We start from the raw sequence: 20,008 nt of genomic DNA, 5'->3' as shown, positions 1-20,008 counted from the left end.
TGTGTGTGTGTGTGTGTGTGTGTGTGTGTGTGTGTGTGTGTGTGTGTGTGTTGGCTCGTAGCAAATCAAAGTGACCATTAATGACGAGGACATGGATACGTTCGTGTTTGCTGTCGGTGCCAAGAGAGCCATGGCTCGGCTGCAGAAGGAGATGCAGGACTTGGTGAATATTTTTTTATATTATTACCTGAAATAGGTTTTTTGTACCTGGTTTATAGTGTGTATAAGTATACAGTATAGTGTGTGTGTGTGTAAGTGTTTCAAATCAGTCGATATTCATAAAAATTAATTAGTTTTTAGTTTTACCTATTTTAAATGATTCAGATTCTCTTTATTGTCAATCAAACATATCAGAGATGCACTGTAGAATGAAATTACGATGCGCATTAGCACACGACATAAACAGCTTTATAAACTATAAAGTAGTAAGGATCAGGAGAAGAAAGCTGATTAATCCTGCCAAACTGCCGACCTTTTCTCTTTTATCCACAATTTCCTCTCGAGTCACTGCATCATTTTCTTCTTTCCCTCCTGGTTGTTCCTTCTTATTTTGATTGTGGTTCTGATTGTGGTGCAACATGAACCTGCTGCTGCTCGTGTTACTCAGCTGGTTGTTGCCACCGTACCAAAGACTGAGTGAGCTGGTGCTGCTGGGCGTGTTTCAAGGCTTTAGCCGCTGGGTTGCAATTTTACAGCTTCAGTAGCTGTTGTATCGTATCGTCGCACAATCTCTGATCCTGGTCCTTTTGTAGTTTTTATTTCCCGTGTAAATTTTGTAAACTTCTTCAAGCTTCTGTGAGTGAAATTCTCAACGTTCTGTTGGACGTCTGTCACAATAAATCATTGTTGTTTTATCAGCCAGACCTTGTTGTTACTCAGTATTTAATATTTTGGGGGTTTATTTATTTATTTTTGTCAGAGTGAGTTCTGCAACGACAAGCCGAAGTCCGGGGCCAAGTTTGGTCTTCCAGACTCCATGGCGATCCTGAGTGAGATGGGCGAGGTGACGGATGGTGTGATGGACAACAAGGTGAAGCTTTGTGTTTCTGAACAAACGGGAACACGGCTCCATGTCTGCTCTTTAAACGCAGCTCCATCATTTGAACTTGTGCTCTTATTTCTGTTTTTAGATGGTTCATTACATCACCACCTATGCCGACAAGATTGAGTCGATTCATTTCTCGGACCAATTTTCTGGTCCAAAAGTTATGCAAGAGTACGTTGTTTTTGTTTTTGTTTTTGTTTTCATTTTTCTAATAATCCCTGATCTTTATATGATGTTTTTTTCTTGCTCTTCAGAGATGGTCAGCCTCTGAAGCTGCCTGAAACCAAGAAGACACTGCTGTTTACATTCAATGGTGAGCTTTTCCTGTCCCAATCACTGTAAATCTGATTAATTAGATTATATTTGTGTGTAATTTGTGCTGAATTGTGTTTCTAGTGCCTGGCATGGGCAACACGTCTCCCAAAGACATGGAGTCTCTGCTTCCTCTCATGAACATGGTGATCTACAGCATCGATAAAGTCAAGAAGCTGCGTCTCAACAGAGAGGCGAGTTCTGCAGGCTGTGTGGCCCCGGAGCTAGTTTTATTTAATTAAATTATTATTATTTTTTTTACTAAATCCTCTTTGGACTTTCAGGGCAAGCTGAAAGCTGACAAAAATCGAGCTCGCGTGGAGGAGAACTTTCTGAAGCAGACCCACGCTCAGCGTCAGGAAGCGGCGCAGACACGGAGAGAAGAGAAGAAGAGAGCTGAGAAGGAGAGGATCATGAATGAGGAGGACCCTGACAGACAGCGACGTCTGGAGGTCTGAAAAATAACTCTGGCTGTGATTACACAAACTGTCCCTGAAACACAATAAACATATTAAATGTGTTCATTAATGCTGACAGTGAATTGTTAAACAAAAGCTAAAATGAGCAACACAGTAACTACATTAATAACTAGAGAAATTGCATTTCCTGCAAAAATGCTAGTGTGAATGCTTCTTGCTGAAAACTGCTGAAAGTATTTAATAGTAAAAGTGTTAAAGTGAGCTCACTTTGAAAAGCTGAAAGCAAAAAAAAAGCCCAACTTTGCTGAAAAACAGTAAAAAGGAGCAGAAATCTAGTTGAAAACAGAAAACAGCTAAAATCTAAAACAGCTGAATATAGCTGAAAACCTCTGTAAGAAGCATAAATAGCACAAAAAATAGGAACAAGCTGAAGAATACTAGAAAGAAGCAGAACTATACCCGCAATTGAAGAAAAAAAAAAGCTAAAATTAGCATAAATAAGCTAAAGGTAGCAGACACAAGTTGAAAGTAGCACCCAGATAGTGAAAGTGCTATAAAAGGTTTAAAAATTGCAGAAAAAGGCATAAAAGTACTAAAAAGTGACAATGTTTACTAAAAAAAAACCAGCTAAAATGTAGCTGGAATTTTTTTTAATTAGCATGAAGAAGCATAAGGAGCACGAGTTTGCTGAACTTAGCAGAAATAAGTTGTAATAGCTGCAAAAACTATTGAGCTTAAAACAGCTAACTTTAGCTAATAACAGCTGAACTTCAGCTAAAATTGCAGAAAACAGCTGAATGTAAAAAAAAGCTCCTGTAAGAAGCATAAATAGCACAAAGTAGCAGAAAAAAGCAGAAGAATAGCAGGAAGAAGCAGACTTTTAGCTGAAATAGCAGAAAAAAGCTAAAAATTAGCAAAAAATGTAGCTGAAATTAGCACAAGAGAGTGAAAAACAGCAGAACCAGAACAAAATGTGTAAGGTTCTGTAAAGATTTAGAAACATTTTGAAGGATTTTAATGATGATGAAAATGGCCCCATTCATTTTCAATGGGGAAAAAAGTGGCTGAAAAAGCATAAATAGCTGAAATACCAAAAGTCATAGCACCATTAGCACAAACAATATGAACGTTTTGATGTATGAATTGTTGAAATAGCACAAAAATTATTATGAATTAGATGGTGAAAAACGTACGGAAGAAAAAATAATAGTGTAAATCTTATTTTTGTTTCCCATTTGTTTCAGGAAGCAGCTCAGCGGCGGGAACAGAAGAAGATCGAGAAGAAACAGATGAAGATGAAGCAGATCAAAGTGAAAGCCATGTGAAGATCACTACGAAAAAAGAGAAAAAAGGCAAACAACGCAGAGAAACAACGCTCAATTCAGTTTTTTTCTGCTCGTTTTTCCGTCACAGTCCATAATCTGCCTCACAGCTTCAAACGGTGTCACCACCTGCTTCACTCACTGCGGCTCAACGTGAACAACTGGTGTCAGAGTCAAATGAATGTCCTCTAACTGTCCAACCTGTCACCAATAAAACACCTGGACTTTTACTTCAGCGCTTCTTTAAAGTCTGTCGCAAAGACGTTACATCTTTTTAAATGTAATCTGCTGATAAAGAATACACTATTAGGTGGTTTTGTTCCACTTTTTTGTAAGAACTGAACATATTTCTGTCATTTTAATTGGAAATATATTAGCATTATTGTAATCTTTAAACTGTAACGTCAAATAAATTTTAATATATATATTTGTGTGAAAAGAAATTGGTATCTTTCAGGCTGTCAATAAAAGCACTAAACTGTCCTTCATGGTTTATTGTAGTTAAAATTAGTAAAAATGTGCTCTGGTTGTCAAAGATTTTCGTAGAAATGAATCCAGAGTTTGTGGTTGAAGGTTTCAGTTTCAGAGACGAAGGGGACGAAGGCCTCCTGCTAATTTTAACTGGTGTCAGTGGTTTCTGAACTGGTAGGGTTACATCTCTGTGGTTTCTGATCATGCTGTAACACATCCAGTGCTTCTGTCTGGCCTGAAACTTTTACAGCAATAATTAATGATTGGGAAAACTTGAAAAACGTTTATTCCAGGAGTCTGCGGCCTTTATAATGCAAAAATAAATAAATAAACATTCATTTATCTCATGGTAATTTAAGATCTTCAAGCTGTGTTTGAAAAAAGATTACTCTATTAGCTATAATAGGAAAATATATTATGAAATTAAAGGTCTGAAATGTGTAAAAATGTTCATTTTTACGATGGACTTCAGATAAGGACGAGGTGATTAATGAGACTAAGGATTACTAGAGCAAACAGCTGTTTTACTTGTATTAAAATATGACTTGAACTTTCTATTCACACTTTGCATAAAATTAGATAAAAAAATTAATAAAATTAACCTTTTGTGTTGTGGTTATAAACGTAAACTTCATTTTCATGATCAAAGCCTGGTTTAGTACATTGATTTACTGAAATGTAACATTTACATTACCAAAATTTGCTAAATATTTTTAAAAATTGTTCAACAAAAACTAAAGTCTGGTCTTAATTATTTAACACAGCTGTGTTGAACTGAGTTACATTTTCTGATGTTGGAAGGGTGAAGATGATAGATTTTGGTGAGGGTTCAGTCACATTTTATTTTAATGAAGGGAGGATTCATTTCAGGGTATTTCTAACGGGCTTTATTAAACAGATGTGTCAAGTCTATCTTAATCCTGACTTTATTTTGTAATGTGATATTAAGAAATATTAACAGTGCTGTCTACAACAATTTATTTTGAATATCAGTCACAGCGATTACATCATAAAATATTATAGATTAAAATGTGTTTTAAACGTTTACATTGTTATCAGACTTCAATGTGGAGAAAACGTATTTTTACCAGGAAAAAAAGTCATTTTTTTTAAAATTCAAAATAAAATTTGAAATAAAACTGAGTAAATTGCTAAATAATGTGCTGGCACCACCTGTAGGGGGCGCTCTAGTATATTTTTACAGGGAGGTGCTGCATTTTGAAAACTTGTATTAACACAAGCAGATTCAAGCATTTTAAGTACAAATATCTGACGTTTTATTATATACAGTAATTCATTTTATGAATGTAATTTGTTTGTTTTATTAAATTTTGATGTTGAGTAATAAATTCAATGGCTTCAATAATTTATTTATTAGGTCTTCGTTCGGATGAAAGTGCCGGGGAGAAACCGTCGCTTGTGTTAGAATACACTGATGGAGATCAGGCGAGGCTCTCAGGTTGGTTACGCGATGGCCGCTCTCTCAACAATATCTGGATTTTAAAGAGAAAACAATGACTTCGTCGCTTGAAGAGGCTCGTTGCTGTCTCGACTAACTATCAAAATGGTAGCAGCATCGTTTTAGCTCGCCAGTTTTCCTTTAGTTCTGGGTCGCGGCGCTTTGTTTCTGTTGGTTGACCCAGTGTTTTTCTTGATCGTCGCGCGGGCCTGGCTGTAGCTGCCTACACTGTAGCGGCGGGCTGCTGCTTTCGGCTGAGCGCGTAGTGGGATCTTCAAGAGGTGGGGGGTTAATTATGGTCAACCGAAGACCAAATATCAAAGTACCGTATCCGAAAGATGCGCGTAACATAGATGATAGCGGCAAATGCGGTGCGTGCGGGTGGAAGGTCAGCGAGATCAGAATGTAAACTAACTTGATGTTGCTAGTTAGCATTAGCCCAGCGGTAGCGTCAACTTGCTAAAACGAGAAGATAAGTAATTTTATATCTGGTACCGTCATACTAGGCAATAAGGACTTACAACGCTGGTTTTGGGAAACCTTTTCCAAACGCGAATAAGCTGCATTTGATATATATGTCGTTCTTGGCGCGAACAACCGCAGTTTATTTATATTTTGTAGATGCATTTAGCTTCGGCTAGCAGCAGGTTGCTAGCTGAACGGTTTGATCAGTGAGTGACGTAACGGCAGTCATTGTTTTGACAGCGGGCAGCCGCTTAACCGAGGTTGACAATTTATTAATAAAAGGTTAAGGTCATTGTTTCTCAGCTTTCGAAATGTATCATCACATCAGAGTATGTTAAAAAGATAATTCGCTGCCTAATGATGTGACGCAGCTTATCTTTTCGTTACGTTTCCATGCTGGGTGCCCCACTGCCTGCGTCCAGGATGGCTTGATCTGTAAATATTAACATAATGCGTCACATCTGTCATGTCGCTTCTACTTCCCACTGATTTCAGAAACCACTGTAGTAGTTGTATTAGTCTGTAATGATCTTTGTAGCTCTGTGTTAACTAGTTTCTGCATTGCTGATTATAATTGTTTGTTGTTTTAGTTGTAGGATGGATCCAGACAGTGGGACAGAAACACAAAAAGCCGTCAGTTTGCAGTGGAAAAGCTACAAACTTGTCCAGGACCCAGCCATTAGGAGAGTTACGCAGAAAATTTACAGATACGATGGAGTGCATTTCAGTGTGCCAGTGAGTTCAGTTTTTATCTTTTTTTTTCTCTTTATAATGTACATATTCCCTCAGCACGTGTTTTTGACTTGCAACCTGTGTTTTTTATTTATTCCAGGACTCTGGATTTCCTCCTGTTGGAGAACTCAGAGATCCTAGACCCCGAAGACTATGGTCCAGGTATGCTGACCTGTCCCTACCAGTGCCAAAATTTAAGGTGAGCATATCAGGGTCACTATTTATTCTAGTAATTGCTTTTAAGAGCTGATTTTTTTTTTTATCTTTAGCATTTGGATCAGGGACAAGCACATTATTAATTCAAACTTCCACTGCTTCCATTTTAAGTACCCAGTCACACTATGACAGTGGTTCTTAACCTGGGTTCGATCGAACCCTAGGGGTTCGATGAGCCGGTCTCAGGGGTTCGGCAGAGCCTCAGCCATGGAAGTAAAGACACACTTGTGAAAAGTTGTGATGACATGCCCCACTTGGCCATCACTTGCTGCAGAGGATCACGTGGGATTGCTTGACCAATCAGTGTTGGCCCCAAAAAAGTATTTTGTGGATTCAAAACAACAAAAAACAAATTAAGTTTAAAATAAAAAATCTTATTCAAAATGTTAAATTCTTCAAAAAAAAGCCTAATTTATTTTTTATTAGTAAAATAGTAAAAAAATATATATATTTTGGGGGGGCTGAAATTTTTTATGGATCAAAATATTTTTTGGGGGGCCAGAATAAAGTCATACTGTAATTTGTTGTGAGTTCATGCACTGTGTTGGTTTTGTTCTTTGAGCAAGGTGATGTTCATGCACGGCTTATTTTATACACCAGTAAAAAAACATATACCTTTGTTTTGAATTTGGAAAAAAAAATCATTTTATTTATCAATAAAAAGGGTTCAGTGAATGCACATACGAAACTCGTGGGTTCGGTACCTCAAAAAAGTTTAAGAACCACTGCACTATGATGTTTTAGATGACTTATTCTGACTTGTGAAAATTTCTTATGACTATTTTATTCATATTTGCTATATATTTGATCTAATGTGTGACAGGTCCTTAAGGAGGAAGTGTGCAGTCTTTTTACTTGAAACATATTTTGGCAGAACATCAGTTACATTAAGTGTGACCAATGAATTTCCCATTATAACAAACACTGTATGACTCCAGTTATTTACTTGGCTCCCAGAACCACGATAGTTTTGTGAAAGTTATCTCAAAAAAAGGAGAAAAGTAAAGTTGAAAGCCTTTTTAATTTTTGTGTTATTGGCTTGAAAAGATGTTTCTGTGAAGCTGATACAGTTACTCTCATGATTCACAAACACCAAACAGAAGTGGCTCAGCTTTTTTTTTTTTTTGGATTGACTACAGCTTTTTATCTGACCTTGGCGTTTTATCCTTTCCACAGCTTGATGAATTCTATGTGGGTCCCATACCCCTCAAAGAGGTAACCTTCGCTAGACTCAATGACAACATCAAGGAGCCCTTCTTGGCAGAAATGTGTGCCAAGTTTGGTGAAGTGGAGGAAATGGAAATCTTGTTTCATCCCAAAACCAGAAAGCACTTGGGTCTGGCCAGGGTGTTATTCACCAGCACCAGAGGAGCAAAGGACACAGTCAAGCAGCTGCACAATACCTCTGTCATGGGTAACATCATTCACGCCCAGCTGGACATAAAAGGTAAACTAAAACTTTAAAACATCTTTCATCTAAAATGTAATTAGAACAAGTTGCTACATTTGTGTTTCAAATACTTTTAACAGGCGTGCAAACAAAATTGTAATTGTTGAGAAACACAAATATATGGTGCTTGTACTTTCAAGCTGTAGTTTGCAGAAATTGTGAGGGAAATAACGTTATGTAGGGCAGGTGTGTTTACTGTAACCATGTATGCTTTGCAAATCATTTGTTTCTTGCCTTAAACTGCTTCTAAACCTAAACTAGAGTAATAAAGCATTTATCTTTGTTTTTTTCTTCCAGGTCAACAAAGGCAGAAGTACTACGACCTGATAGTCAATGGGTCCTACACTCCTCAGACGGTGCCTCTGGGAGGGAAGGCTTTGGCAGACAGGGTTCAGCCTCAGACTCCAACACAGCCCCAGCCTGACACAGTATGATGGCTGTTAAAATATCTGTTCGCAGTCAATTCAAGCTTATTTATTGATAAATATTTAAATGGTGTTGAGGTGTATTTTATGACTGTCTTGTTATTTAGCCTTTCACTGAATGGATGGGAACAATAAATTAACTATTAATTAAAGTCAGCCAACAAGAGAATGTGTTGAACAACTGATACTTGTTTATATTTCCAGCAGTATATTTATGTATAAAAATATTCTTTCTTCATAGCAGTCGGAAATCAGGCGGAGGCTTTCCAGTGAGCTTGCAGTTTTRGCAGCAGGAGTCCAGGCCCTTACGTCGGGGAGCATCACCCCATGTTCTGTTGACACCAGCTTTAGTGATCAGCGTATGGACACCCCTCCCTCCTCCATAGCTGGCCCATTCACCCCAAGCTCCTCCGTTTCATCACAAGGTGGAGGAACACCTTACAGCTCCAGATCTGGGACTCCTTTCTCACAAGACTCAGGATACACCAGCAACAGGTTAGTTATACTTGAAACAAAAAAAATGTTGTTGATATGTTGTTGAGATAAAGTTGTTTTTGTCTGATTTCACAAGATTAAAATACAGATGTTTAGATATTAAATATATTTAAAACAAGAAACTTAACTCACTTTGTTTCAGGGTTTGATAAGATTTTTTTTTACCTGTCCTGCAAAACAAAAATGTTCAATATTTGATAAAATATAAGAAACACATGTACCGTATTTGTACTGCAAAAATATTAACATGGTTACACAGAGGTACATAATATACAGTATGACATCTGATTAACCAGATGCAAACATTGCAGACTGAGTCACTCACAGTCAAATGTTTTATCAAAAACATCTTCAAATACTTTTTTAGACCTTTCCAGTGTTTCCCGTAGAGAATTGGCCTCGGGAAGGCTGCTTATAAAAACAGAATGATCAACAGCAGCAGCTTTGTTTTAAATATTATTTACATAACATGAAAAAGTCTGAAATTTGCATTAATTGAATCTTATATAGTCTGTCTCATATCTAAAGATACATTTAAGATGTCTTGAACTGGAGTCTCCATACTACTTAATGATAAATCTGACCTTATTTATACTAGTCAGAATATAATTAGAGATATCTTTAATAGGTATTTTGAATTGTCAAAGTATATTAAGAGATGTCTATTTATTAGTTTGTTTCTTTCATTCATAAAAACAAAACCATCTATGTACAACATTAAAAAAAAAACAAATTAAATCCTACCCTGAATTAAAAGGGTGCAGAGTGAAGAAAAAACTATCATATGGGCCTTTTATTTTCAAAAATTAACTTCAACAAACAAACAAGCTCAAGCTGGAAAGATCTCCAAATTAAAAAATAAGTAAATAAAACAAACGACAACAAAAATTCATTTTACTATTTTATCCTAAATAACTAATATGTCTAATCTAGTCATAAAACAATTTCAAATAACTGGAATGTAAGCGTGTTGAAGCCAAATAAATGTAATATCGGCCTGCCATACAGTGAGCCTGTTGAACTGATCACTGCTGCTCTCAGAGCAGAACTGTTATATTAGCAAGATGGATTTATGACTGAAAGAAATTCCACATCTTTTTATCATCTCTGTGGGTGACAATACTTAAAAAACATGTTTTTTTCTCTGACAACTTGGGTGAAAAAACGACAGTTGTTAAAGCTTYGCTCTGCGCGACGTGCAGCGAGAGGGAGGAGGAAATGATCCTGCGACATGACGTAACTTTTCTACTGGGGAGGGGGAAATGTTGAGGATTTATTCTCTCTATACGTGTTTTAAAACGCTAGAATTCTTCATTTATTTTCAGAATATTTTCAATAAATTTAGGGGAGTTATTATGATCTTGACAGATGATTCATTGAACCTCATCTCCTGTTGCAGGCACACTGGCTTCAACACAGGCTCTTTGGACAGTGGCTATCCTCCCCAAGACATGTTACCATCCTCCTCTTCATCTTCTGCAGTCTCCTCCTCTGTTGGAGGATACAAAGTATCCCGTTACCCCGAGGAGCCGGACCCATCAGTGTACCATCGATGCCGCCCGGGATACCCCGCTTCATACCGTCCCAATGAGCCGCCTTGTTATCCCCCCTACCCTAACCTTGGAGGGCCCGGGCCACATATAGCACATCACTCTGCCATGCCTCCCCCACATATTTCCAACCAGTTTGATCATCCGCTAATGTCCGACAGGGAAAGAGACCGTGAAAGAGACTCGGGGGGCAGGTATGGGCCAGGGGCGGTTGGTTCCAGGAGGTCTTCTTATCATCACCAGCAGGACACAAACTCTTCTTCAAAGTACCATTCCCATCACTCCCACCACCATTCAGACCACAGGGATGACCGAGGCTACCGGCGAGACAGTCTGGGTTCCCGGTCCAGCGAACACGGCCACCAGAGGCACCGGAACCACCACCAGTCTCACAATCACCACGGCGGCAGCAGTCGCAGAAGAAGCAGCCACGACCGAGACAGAGACCGAGACAGTGATTACTCCAACAGTTCTGATCCCAGATACAACTCCAACTCTTACCGCTCCTCCTCCAACAGCATGTCTCCTCCCCCATCGTCTTACTCCTCCTACTCCTCCAAAGAACCCGCCCCGACCCCTCCTCAGGGATTGGACATTGCCACGCGTTCGGGGGGCACAAGCCTTGCAGAGAGGGGCTCTGTGCCCCCATCGAGTTCTGACAAAGACTACCATGCCGATCATCACAGCGCTCTGCCCCCACCTCCCCCTCCACCGCCGCCACCACTCCCACCAGCCTCTGTCATCGCAGCGGCTGTAGCCGAGACCCTGGGAACACTGGACTTCAACCAGGACAGTCCTGCCCAGGACGACCAGTGGACTAAGCCCAAACGCCATCCCAGCACTCCGCCTGCCCCGCCCAAGACGCCCCCGCCTTCTTCTCCCATTCACCCCACCATCACTTCCTCCTCTAACTCTCCTTCCTCAGCCTCGCTTCCTCACCACCTTTCTTCCTCCTCCAACTCCCCACCGCCCCCTCACCGGGACTCCTCCCCGGAGCCCGATTCTACGAACGAGAGTTTACCGTTCGTCTACCACAGCAGCAGCCTGGACTCTCGCATCGAGATGCTCCTAAAGGAGCAAAAAGCTAAATTTTCTTTTCTGGCTTCTGATGAGGAAGACGAGGAAGACAGGAAGGAGGACAAGCAGAGAGGGAGAGGTGGGGATGAAGCAGACCGAAGAGGAGGGTCAGGTGATGCAACAGAAGAGCAGGAGCCCACGAGAGACGACGGGCCGAAGGACCACAGGAAGAAAGAGGAGAGAGAGCGAGACGACCGTAGAGGAAGGAAACGAGGGAAAGGAGGAGAGGGTAGAAAGAGTCCGACTGTGCTTGCAGCAGCCGTACAGCCCTCCTCCACCTTTTCTCCTCTCATCCTACCTCCAGAAGAGCCTCAGCCCCAGGTTAGCCTTGATGAGACGGGAACGTCACAGCAGGAGTCTTCTCAGACTGCTTCTGCTGATGCAGAGAGCAGGACAGGAGCCCACACACCGCCCTTTAATGGACAGAGTCAGGTAGGAGAAGTCTTACTCTTAACTGATGGTTAGTAGGGATGTAAAAATCTTTAATTGATTATTTTTGGCACTTGATGATTAATACGATTAATGTCACTGGAGATTTCACCGGTCAGTCCGCTCGGTGCTCCTCTATGCTTCAAATACAACAAACATTTATTAAAACGTTCTCTACTTTATTTATCATTACTCCGGTTTTACTTGCTCTATCAACACAATTTAAAAATTGTTGTACAGCCTCAAGTCTGGACTGTTGACAGAGTTTGGAACAGATTTTTACGAAGAGAAAATCTTTCCCACTAGAGTGATTTAAATTGGTTGTATAAGAAGGGCATGCAGGCGTTCAGGGACTCTAAGGCATTAATCGTCATTTTAAACATTATCGACTAAATATCACAATTCAGGGTTCAACAAAAATTTTTATTTTTACCTGCCCGAAACAAAAAATGTTCAAAATTTGATCAATTATAAGAAAAACGTGTTCTGTATTTGTCCTGCAAAAATATTAACATGGTTATACAGAGGTACATAAAATGACATCTGATTAAACAGATGCAAACATTTCAGACTGAGTCACTAACTGTCAGTCAATTGTTTTATCAAAAACATCTTCAATAAACATTTTTTAGACCTTTCCAGTGTTTCCCTTGGAGTACTGGCCTCGGGAGGGCTGCTTATAAAAACAGAATGATCAACAGCAGCAGCTTTGTTTTAAATATAATTTACAGAACTTGAAAGTCTGCGGTTTGCATTAATTGAATCTTATATAGTCTGTCTCATATCTAAAGATACATTTAAGATGTCTTGAACTGGAGTCTCCCTACAGCTTAATGATAAATCTGACCTTATTTATACTAGTCAGAATATAATTAGAGATATCTATAATAGGTATTTTGAATTGTCAAAATATATAAAGAGATGTCTATTTAATTGTTTGTTTCTTTCAATTATAAAAACAAAACAATCTATGTACAATATTTAAAAAAAGTAAATCCTATACTGATTTAAAAGGGCGCAGAGTGAAGAAAAACTCTTATCATATTTGTCCCTTATTTTAAAAATCAACTTCAACAAACAAACAAACAAGCTCAAGCTGGAAAGATCTCAAAGTTTAAAAAATAAGTAAATAAAACAAACAACAAAAAAAGCATTTTATTGTTTCATCCTAAATAACTAATCTGGCTAATCTAGTCATAAAACAATTTCAGATAACTGGAATGTAAGCGTGGGGAAGCCAAATAAATGTAATATTGGCCTGCCATAAAGTGAGCCTGTTGAACTGATCACTGCTGCTCTCAGAGCAGAACTGTTACATTAGCAAGATGGATTTATGACTGAACGAAAGTCCACATCTTTTTATCATCTCTGTGGGTGACAATACAAAAGAACAAGTTTTTTCTCCGACAACTTTTGTGTGAAAAAAACTACAGTTTATGCAGCGACGTGCAGCGGGAGGGAGGAGGAAATGATCCTGCAACACGACGTAACTTTTCTATAGCGGGAGGGGGAAATGTTGAGGATTTATTCTCTCTATACGTGTTTTAAAACGCTATATTTCTTCAATTATTTTCAGAATATTTTTGAATAAATGGCCCTATAAAAAAAAATTTAAAGAAATTGTTTACCTGCCCGGTCAGGCATCGGGACACACCCACCTGCCTGAATATGAGTTTTACCTGCCCCGGGCACTAGGATTTGTCGAACCCTTTCACAATTAATAGCGATTAATTTTTTTACCAACATCGCACAACCCTAGTCCCCATATTGATTAAATTATTAATGTTTTAATTACATCAAGGCAAAACAAAAATATGAATCCATATTGTCGTCATACACCCAATATCAATATCAAACACAATTACTTACAACTAAATGGTTGTTCGATGGGTATGTTGCTTCGTATCGATCACAGATTTGTGAATTGATCGTATCATGACAGACTTTGTGATATCGAGAAACATTGTATCATCTAAACAAACAGATAGATCTTATTGTGATAAACTTGGTGAATTCCACCCCTATTGGTTAGTGCACACAGAGCTGCCAGTAAAGATTCAGACTTCAATTTATTGTTAAAATAATGAGTGGTTTGGAAAAAACGTCTTAAATCTAGGGGTGCGCCGATAAATCAACCGGACAAGTTAACAGCAGATCATCTTCATTTTGGGAGGTCTGAGATCGGCCAATGCTTATAAAAGATCAGCTTCTCTACCTTCACAAAGGTCTGAAAATCAGCCATTGTCCTCTTTAGCTCTGCTGTGAGCACTACCTAATGTCCAGTTAAAACAAGTTTGTATTAGGTACAGGTATAGGGTATTATTCACTGTTTTTCAGTAAAGTAACATTGGAATATTAAAGTTGTATTGTGACCTTATACCACCTGACAGTGTCAGCTATTTAAAAAATCTACATCGACCAAAATCAGAATCTGCAGGTCGGACTTTTTAAAGATCAGTCAATGTCCAGAAATCTGCAATCAGTGCACCCCTATTAAATCATCTGCTTTGTAATTTTTTCCCCAACTGTTAATGATGCTTTTACTGCACTTTATAATGGACACAAATCCCCCAACTGGACTTGAATGAAAAATAAAATCTAGTTTGACCTTAAATTACAGACTGACCAACTCTGACTGATTTTAGTTTTTTCCGTTAAAAAAATGCCAATCGTCCATTCCTATTGTTAAGGGCATGAGTTATAAGCGTTATTAAATATATTTAAGTTAAGCAGTTATTATATTTGTGTTAAATGAAAAGTATGTGTTGACCAAAATTCTTTTTAAAATTGGTCTTTTTAACCACCCACTGCCATCATTTCTAAAAATTATTTGTTTGTTTTTTAGTAGTATTGCCCTGTTGTGAACGTGAACGACAGAAACTTGTGTGTTTTTAATACAAAATAAATATTATAATTTAATGGTTGGTCAGCATTTCTAGTAAACATACACTGGTAAGTTTGTGTTTTGTTTATGTGGCTGTAGAAGTGAGTTGTGTAAATGTGCTCCTCACTGTGGAATGTGCACAAACACATTGGTGGTTTTCTAACTGAAACCCATCATCACTGTTTTGTCAGGCCTCCCCTCGTTCTTCTGGGGAAGACATGGAGATCTCAGAGGAGGAGGAGGAGGAGGCCACGGCTATAACAACAGTGACGTCTCATCAGCCGTCGGCCACCTCGGGGTCCTCGCCATCCTCCTCTCAAGCTGCATTATCACAGACAGCAGACCCCTCATCCTCTCCACCACCCATTTCTGACTCTTCACAGCACTTTGGCACCTCCATGCACCCCCAAATCCCCTCCTACCCCCCTCATTTACCGCCTCCCCCTCCCCCCGGTTACTCCCTTCAGCCTCCACCTCCTCCAGGGATTCCTCCTCTTCCTCACATGGAGCTGCACCCCGAGTATCCCCCTCCGATGCCCCATCACATGTACGACTACGCCACTTCCATGGAGCTGATGAACCAGTACAGTGGCGGAGCCCCCATGTCTTTTCAAATGCAGACTCACATGCTGAGCCGCTTGCAGCAGCTGCGCATGTCTTCAGCCAACGGCACGCCAGGCCCGGGTGAGGCTGCGACCGCCGATTACGCATCTTATCATCTTCACTCGATGCCTCCACCTCATCACCCTTACATGGACCAAGAAGGCAGTGGTGCTGGTGCCCAGTATGACCAAGACCACAGGTACATGTCCTCCCATATGTCCTATCCCTACCACGATCCCCACAGCAGCCAAATACCACCCCCTCCACACCCCGGCATACCTCCCCCCCACACGGGCTGGCCACCACACGTCTTGCCTCCACACTACCCGTCTTACATGCCCCCGCCCGGCTACGGCACCATGCTGACGGGCGATGGGAACGAGTACACGGCTCCCGGGGAGCAGATGCCCATGTTGGCTGAGAATCCACACGAGGCAACGGTGCAGATGGTCCTGGCTGCTCTGATCCAGGAAATGAAGAACATCATGCAGAGAGACCTGAACCGGAAAATGGTGGAAAATGTAGCCTTTGCCACTTTTGATGAGTGGTGGGAAAGGAAAGAAACCAAGGCCAAGGTGAAGGGTTGCTTCTTTTTTCTTTTAAAAATAATCTTCAAAATGTGTTTACATTAAACAGGGTTCCCACAGGTCCTTGAAATCCTTGAAAGTTTGTGAATTTGAAAAAAAATGACTTCATGGCCCTGGAAAGTTTGTGAAAACAGCCAAAAATTACACTTATCCTTGAAAGTCCTTGAATGTTTTTTGGGAGGTTTCATCTGTAAAAAAAAAAAAAAAAGTAAAAATAATTTAAAAAAACACATTTGTTGCGGTGAATAACTCAAGATTACAGTAAACTGGCTTTCAACAAATAACGTGAGCCATAGTCATAGTTTTACCCAATCAGAGCAGAGTAGGGCGGGTCGTTCTTTCTCTCCTCTTCCCAAACTGAGCTGCTGAACCTCCCAGGACATAATTACATATCCGTGTTTTGTCGATATGAATGTAGGATAAACATTTAATCAACTTTATTTCATTGATTCTTACTCAACAACTTCTATGTTGTTCAGTTTTTCATTGAATTTACATGATATTAAACCTGTTTATTGGTAACATTCTGCAGTAGCAGTAGGTAATTGCCGTTGCAAGTAGTTCTTGAATTTGAGGAAATTGGTACTGGAAAGTCCTTGAAAGGTCCTTGAATTTGATGTTGACCAAGGTGTGGGAACCCTGATTAAAGATAATTATATTTCAGATTTTGTTTTGTAGTTTTCATTAACTTAAAGGCAACTAATGAGGAACTGTTGTTAAAATATTGCTTTGAAAGTTACGGAACAGTACTAGAAACTATAAAAACTCTTATTAAATGGGAACATATTTCTTCTTTTTAGCCTTTCCAGACAATGGTAAGAGGAGTGTCCGCGCTGCGGGATGATGAGAAAAAAGAGGAGAAGGTTAACCGTCCTCGGGAGCCTCTCATGTCTCTGGTGGACTGGGCCAAGAGTGGTGGCGTGGAGGGCTTCTCTCTCCGTGGAGCACTTCGATTACCATCCTTCAAGGTAAGCAAGTCAAAGATCTGTAAGTGCAAAGTAGCTAATATAAAAAGTTATTTTTGACTGATGTGCATTAATTGTTGAGGTTTATTTGTGCAGGTGAAAAGGAAAGAACCTCAGGAGTTGGAGCAGGTAGACATGAAGAGGCCTCGACCATCAACTCCACCAGATGAAGATGATGAAGGTTGGTTTGGTTCGTCATAAAACTTGTAAAATAGGAGTTGAGTTATTAACCCCACTTACCTCTTTGAAAACTCTTACCTGTTTGTTTTTATACATTTTTGTTTGTTTTTATGTCCTTGTTAAGCACTTTGGGTTTCATTGTGTCTGAAAAATCTAAGTAAGGTTGAAATGTCTGGTTCCAGCTGCAGATGGTAGGATAGCAGAAGCAGACCGGCGTGCAGCTGAACGCAACAAGAGGAGGAAAAAGAAACCGAGGAGTCGGAAACCTTGGGAGCTTGACAGCGGGGGAGAGGAAACCTCCGACGGTTCCTCCACTGAAAAGGTGCATAACTTCTGTCATTTCAGTTATATTTAGTTTTTTTTAACAAACAACTACAAATGTTTCAAATTAGGTTGGTGCATTTTGAACTGATTTACATTTTATTTAGGTGTCCACATTAATCATGAGGGTAAAAATTTTTTAAATAAATATGTAAAATCAACTGTTTTAACATTCTGAAAAATAAATAAGGAATTTTAATCTTTATTAAGTTAATAAAATCTGCTTTTTGTCTCTTAGAAGTTGTGTATTAATAACATTGTTATAGTTTTTAGCTAGATGGCAGCATTTCACTGTTTTTTTTTTTTTAATGGAAACTACAACATTTTATTTTGTAGGAGGACGAGCAAGAAGAGAGTGAGAAGGAGTCTGATGGTAAAAGAATGACCCCCCCCCCCCCTCCCGGCATATTTCTGTTTACTGTAAAGACATTATTCAAATCATGCATTTGTGTGTTTTTCTAGATGAAGGCCTCAGTAGTGACAGTGACGATGAGAGCCTTTCTTCATCCTCCGAAGGCTCTTCTTCTTCAGCATCATCGTCATCCTCTTCTGAGGAGGAGGAGGAGGGAGAGCTGGCTGAAAGTGCAGGGCCGGACTCCATGGATGAGTCAACCATGGATAGCACAACTGAGAAAGATGACAGGTAAATGATTGGGAGCTGTTCTGAGCAACACGTTTTTATTGCATTTTACTGTCCTGGCTTTCATCTGGGCTCAAACTTTGTTTATTTTAGGGGAAGTGCTGCCGTTTCGAAGGTGGACATCAGAAAAGGTTTGAAGGCCTTACCTGCATCATGAATTAAAATCTGTCTGCAAAATGCAAATAAGATATAAAGCATCAAAGAATGTTTACTGTTTTAAATCCACCGTYTTCTCACACAACTTTTGAAACCAACAGAAAATGTTTACTTTCTGTCGTTCTTATTCAGGTGTCACGAAGGACATTAAGACGGAAACGCCAGCAGCACCACCCAAGCACCTTCCATCTCCACCGTGCCCACGCCCCTCATCCCCTAACGTCTTTGTGCCCCCCCTCAAGAAACGCAGGAAGACCGTTTCGTTCTCCACAGACGAGAACGAAGGCAAACCTCAGCTGCCAGCGGCTCCACTGTCGCCTCCTTCATYACAAGCTGTGAGCGAGCCCCCCCTCCCCTCCGCCAAGCCCCCAGACTCAGCCGCCGCAGCACCACCACCCTCCAATCGTCCCAGTCAAGGAATTCAGCTTCTCCCCTTCGCCTCAAAGCCGGGAGAGGGCAACGCCCTCATCGTCCCCCCACCTGGAAGACTTCCCGTTTTCGAGGAGGTTAAAAAGGGACCTCCTGTTTACTCGCAGACCACTCCCGTTAAATCCCCTGGAAAACGGGGAGCGGGTAAGGAGTCTCCTAAATCCCCCGTCCCGCCCATCAGGGTTTGCCGCACTGTGCAGAACCTGCCCCTGGACCACGCTTCGATGTGCAGGATGGCCTTTGAGGAGGTCCCCCCACCAGCGCCGGTCAACAAACGGTCCAGAGGCAGACCTCGGACGTCGAGCCTTTCTGCCTCCTCGTGCCACTCCCTCAGGGAGGACGACGAGGACGAGACAGAGAGCGAGCAGAGGCTGAGACTCAGAGAGCAGCTGGGAGCCTCCAGCCTCCTGCAGCTGGCCTCTGCGTCAGCTGACCTGTCYGTGCTGGCTGACATAGCCTTGAACATGGACCCTGATGCTGCCGACTCGGAGGAGACAGAAACCTCCGACGAGGCGGAGGAGCAGAAGATGGAAGGAGATCTCTTCTCCCGAGAATCACTGGCTTTGGTAATGAGTCCAGGAGGTGTTATTGTCCTGTTGGAGCACAACTACTGCAAACCTCCTGTGCTCGTGGTCCCATCCGGTACCAAAAAGACTTCCTCCAGACAAGATTCTTCCATCTTGCTCTCAACAGACCTCAACTCTATTTCTGGGGTGCTGGAGGCTCCAGAGGAGGTCATCGGAGAAGCAGTAGCGTCCAGGTTAGATGCTGGAGAGTACCTGCCGGCGGTGGGAGAGCTGTGTGATTCTGACGAGCTGAGCCAGGTGGCAGCCGTAGCGCCATCATTAAAGAAGCAGCATCACGCTGGAAAAGCTTTCGAACTCGAGCACAACAAGGGCGAAAAGAGGAAAAGAAAAGACAAAGAAAACCTCGAGCCTCATCATACAAAAAAGCAGAAAGAACAACGAGGCAAGAAGCAGAGGAAGCAGAAACTGGAGGTGGGTGGTTTCCTGTAGATGCAGATGAGTGTGTTAACATAAATATGTCTTTCCTGTAGATGCCTCCTGTTTACTCTTTTTTTTTTTTAGTCTATTGTTAGTTTTTCGTAGCAGTGACACCACAAGTGACACTTCTGGTAAAGTTTTTAAAGTTTTAAATAGTTCTTCCTCAGGAAATACAATTATACAAACAATTTTAAAAAGATGGTTTGGGTTATATATTTAGGGTTTTATCTGGTAAATGTTTTTAGTGACAGATGTAAGCTTTAGCAGTTCTCTACAGCAATATTACATCTTAAAAACTTAATTTATAATAAACTTTATTTCTTGTTGTCTGAGTTCAGCCAGATGTTTTGCTTCAGAACTTCCTAGAAAGAG

The 20,008-nt window shown here is 40.5% G+C and overlaps 2 protein-coding genes across 4 annotated transcripts in view; both read left to right on the top strand.

Annotated features, from left to right (window-relative positions):
- Positions 1–3,581, top strand: part of ccdc47 (coiled-coil domain containing 47) — an 8,334-nt gene extending 4,753 nt beyond the window's left edge. The window contains exons 7-13 of the mRNA XM_014024995.1: positions 62–163; positions 920–1,030; positions 1,131–1,216; positions 1,300–1,358; positions 1,442–1,551; positions 1,642–1,809; positions 3,021–3,581. Coding sequence (XP_013880449.1) covers positions 62–163; positions 920–1,030; positions 1,131–1,216; positions 1,300–1,358; positions 1,442–1,551; positions 1,642–1,809; positions 3,021–3,101 — 717 coding nt within the window. The 3' untranslated portion in view covers positions 3,102–3,581. The remainder of the gene's footprint in view (positions 1–61; positions 164–919; positions 1,031–1,130; positions 1,217–1,299; positions 1,359–1,441; positions 1,552–1,641; positions 1,810–3,020) is intronic.
- Positions 3,582–4,969: 1,388 nt separating this feature from the next.
- The window catches only part of setd1a (SET domain containing 1A, histone lysine methyltransferase), a 24,286-nt gene continuing 9,247 nt past the window's right edge, over positions 4,970–20,008 (top strand). Inside the window, exons 1-15 of one of the 3 annotated variants that reach the window (XM_014024992.1) lie at positions 4,970–5,028; positions 6,084–6,228; positions 6,326–6,424; positions 7,618–7,888; positions 8,189–8,319; positions 8,561–8,811; positions 10,211–11,870; positions 14,943–15,929; positions 16,742–16,909; positions 17,003–17,087; positions 17,269–17,408; positions 17,744–17,780; positions 17,870–18,050; positions 18,141–18,178; positions 18,336–19,630. In XM_014024992.1, the coding sequence (XP_013880446.1) occupies positions 6,091–6,228; positions 6,326–6,424; positions 7,618–7,888; positions 8,189–8,319; positions 8,561–8,811; positions 10,211–11,870; positions 14,943–15,929; positions 16,742–16,909; positions 17,003–17,087; positions 17,269–17,408; positions 17,744–17,780; positions 17,870–18,050; positions 18,141–18,178; positions 18,336–19,630 (5,481 nt within the window). In that variant the 5' untranslated portion in view covers positions 4,970–5,028; positions 6,084–6,090. The other 2 variants (XM_014024990.1, XM_014024991.1) reach the window with 2 other exon arrangements.

Source organism: Austrofundulus limnaeus, unplaced genomic scaffold (genome assembly GCF_001266775.1).
Source record: "Austrofundulus limnaeus strain Quisiro unplaced genomic scaffold, Austrofundulus_limnaeus-1.0 Scaffold450, whole genome shotgun sequence".
NCBI classification, from domain to species: Eukaryota; Metazoa; Chordata; class Actinopteri; order Cyprinodontiformes; family Rivulidae; genus Austrofundulus; species Austrofundulus limnaeus.
This window is presented reverse-complemented; position numbering and strand designations above follow the sequence as displayed.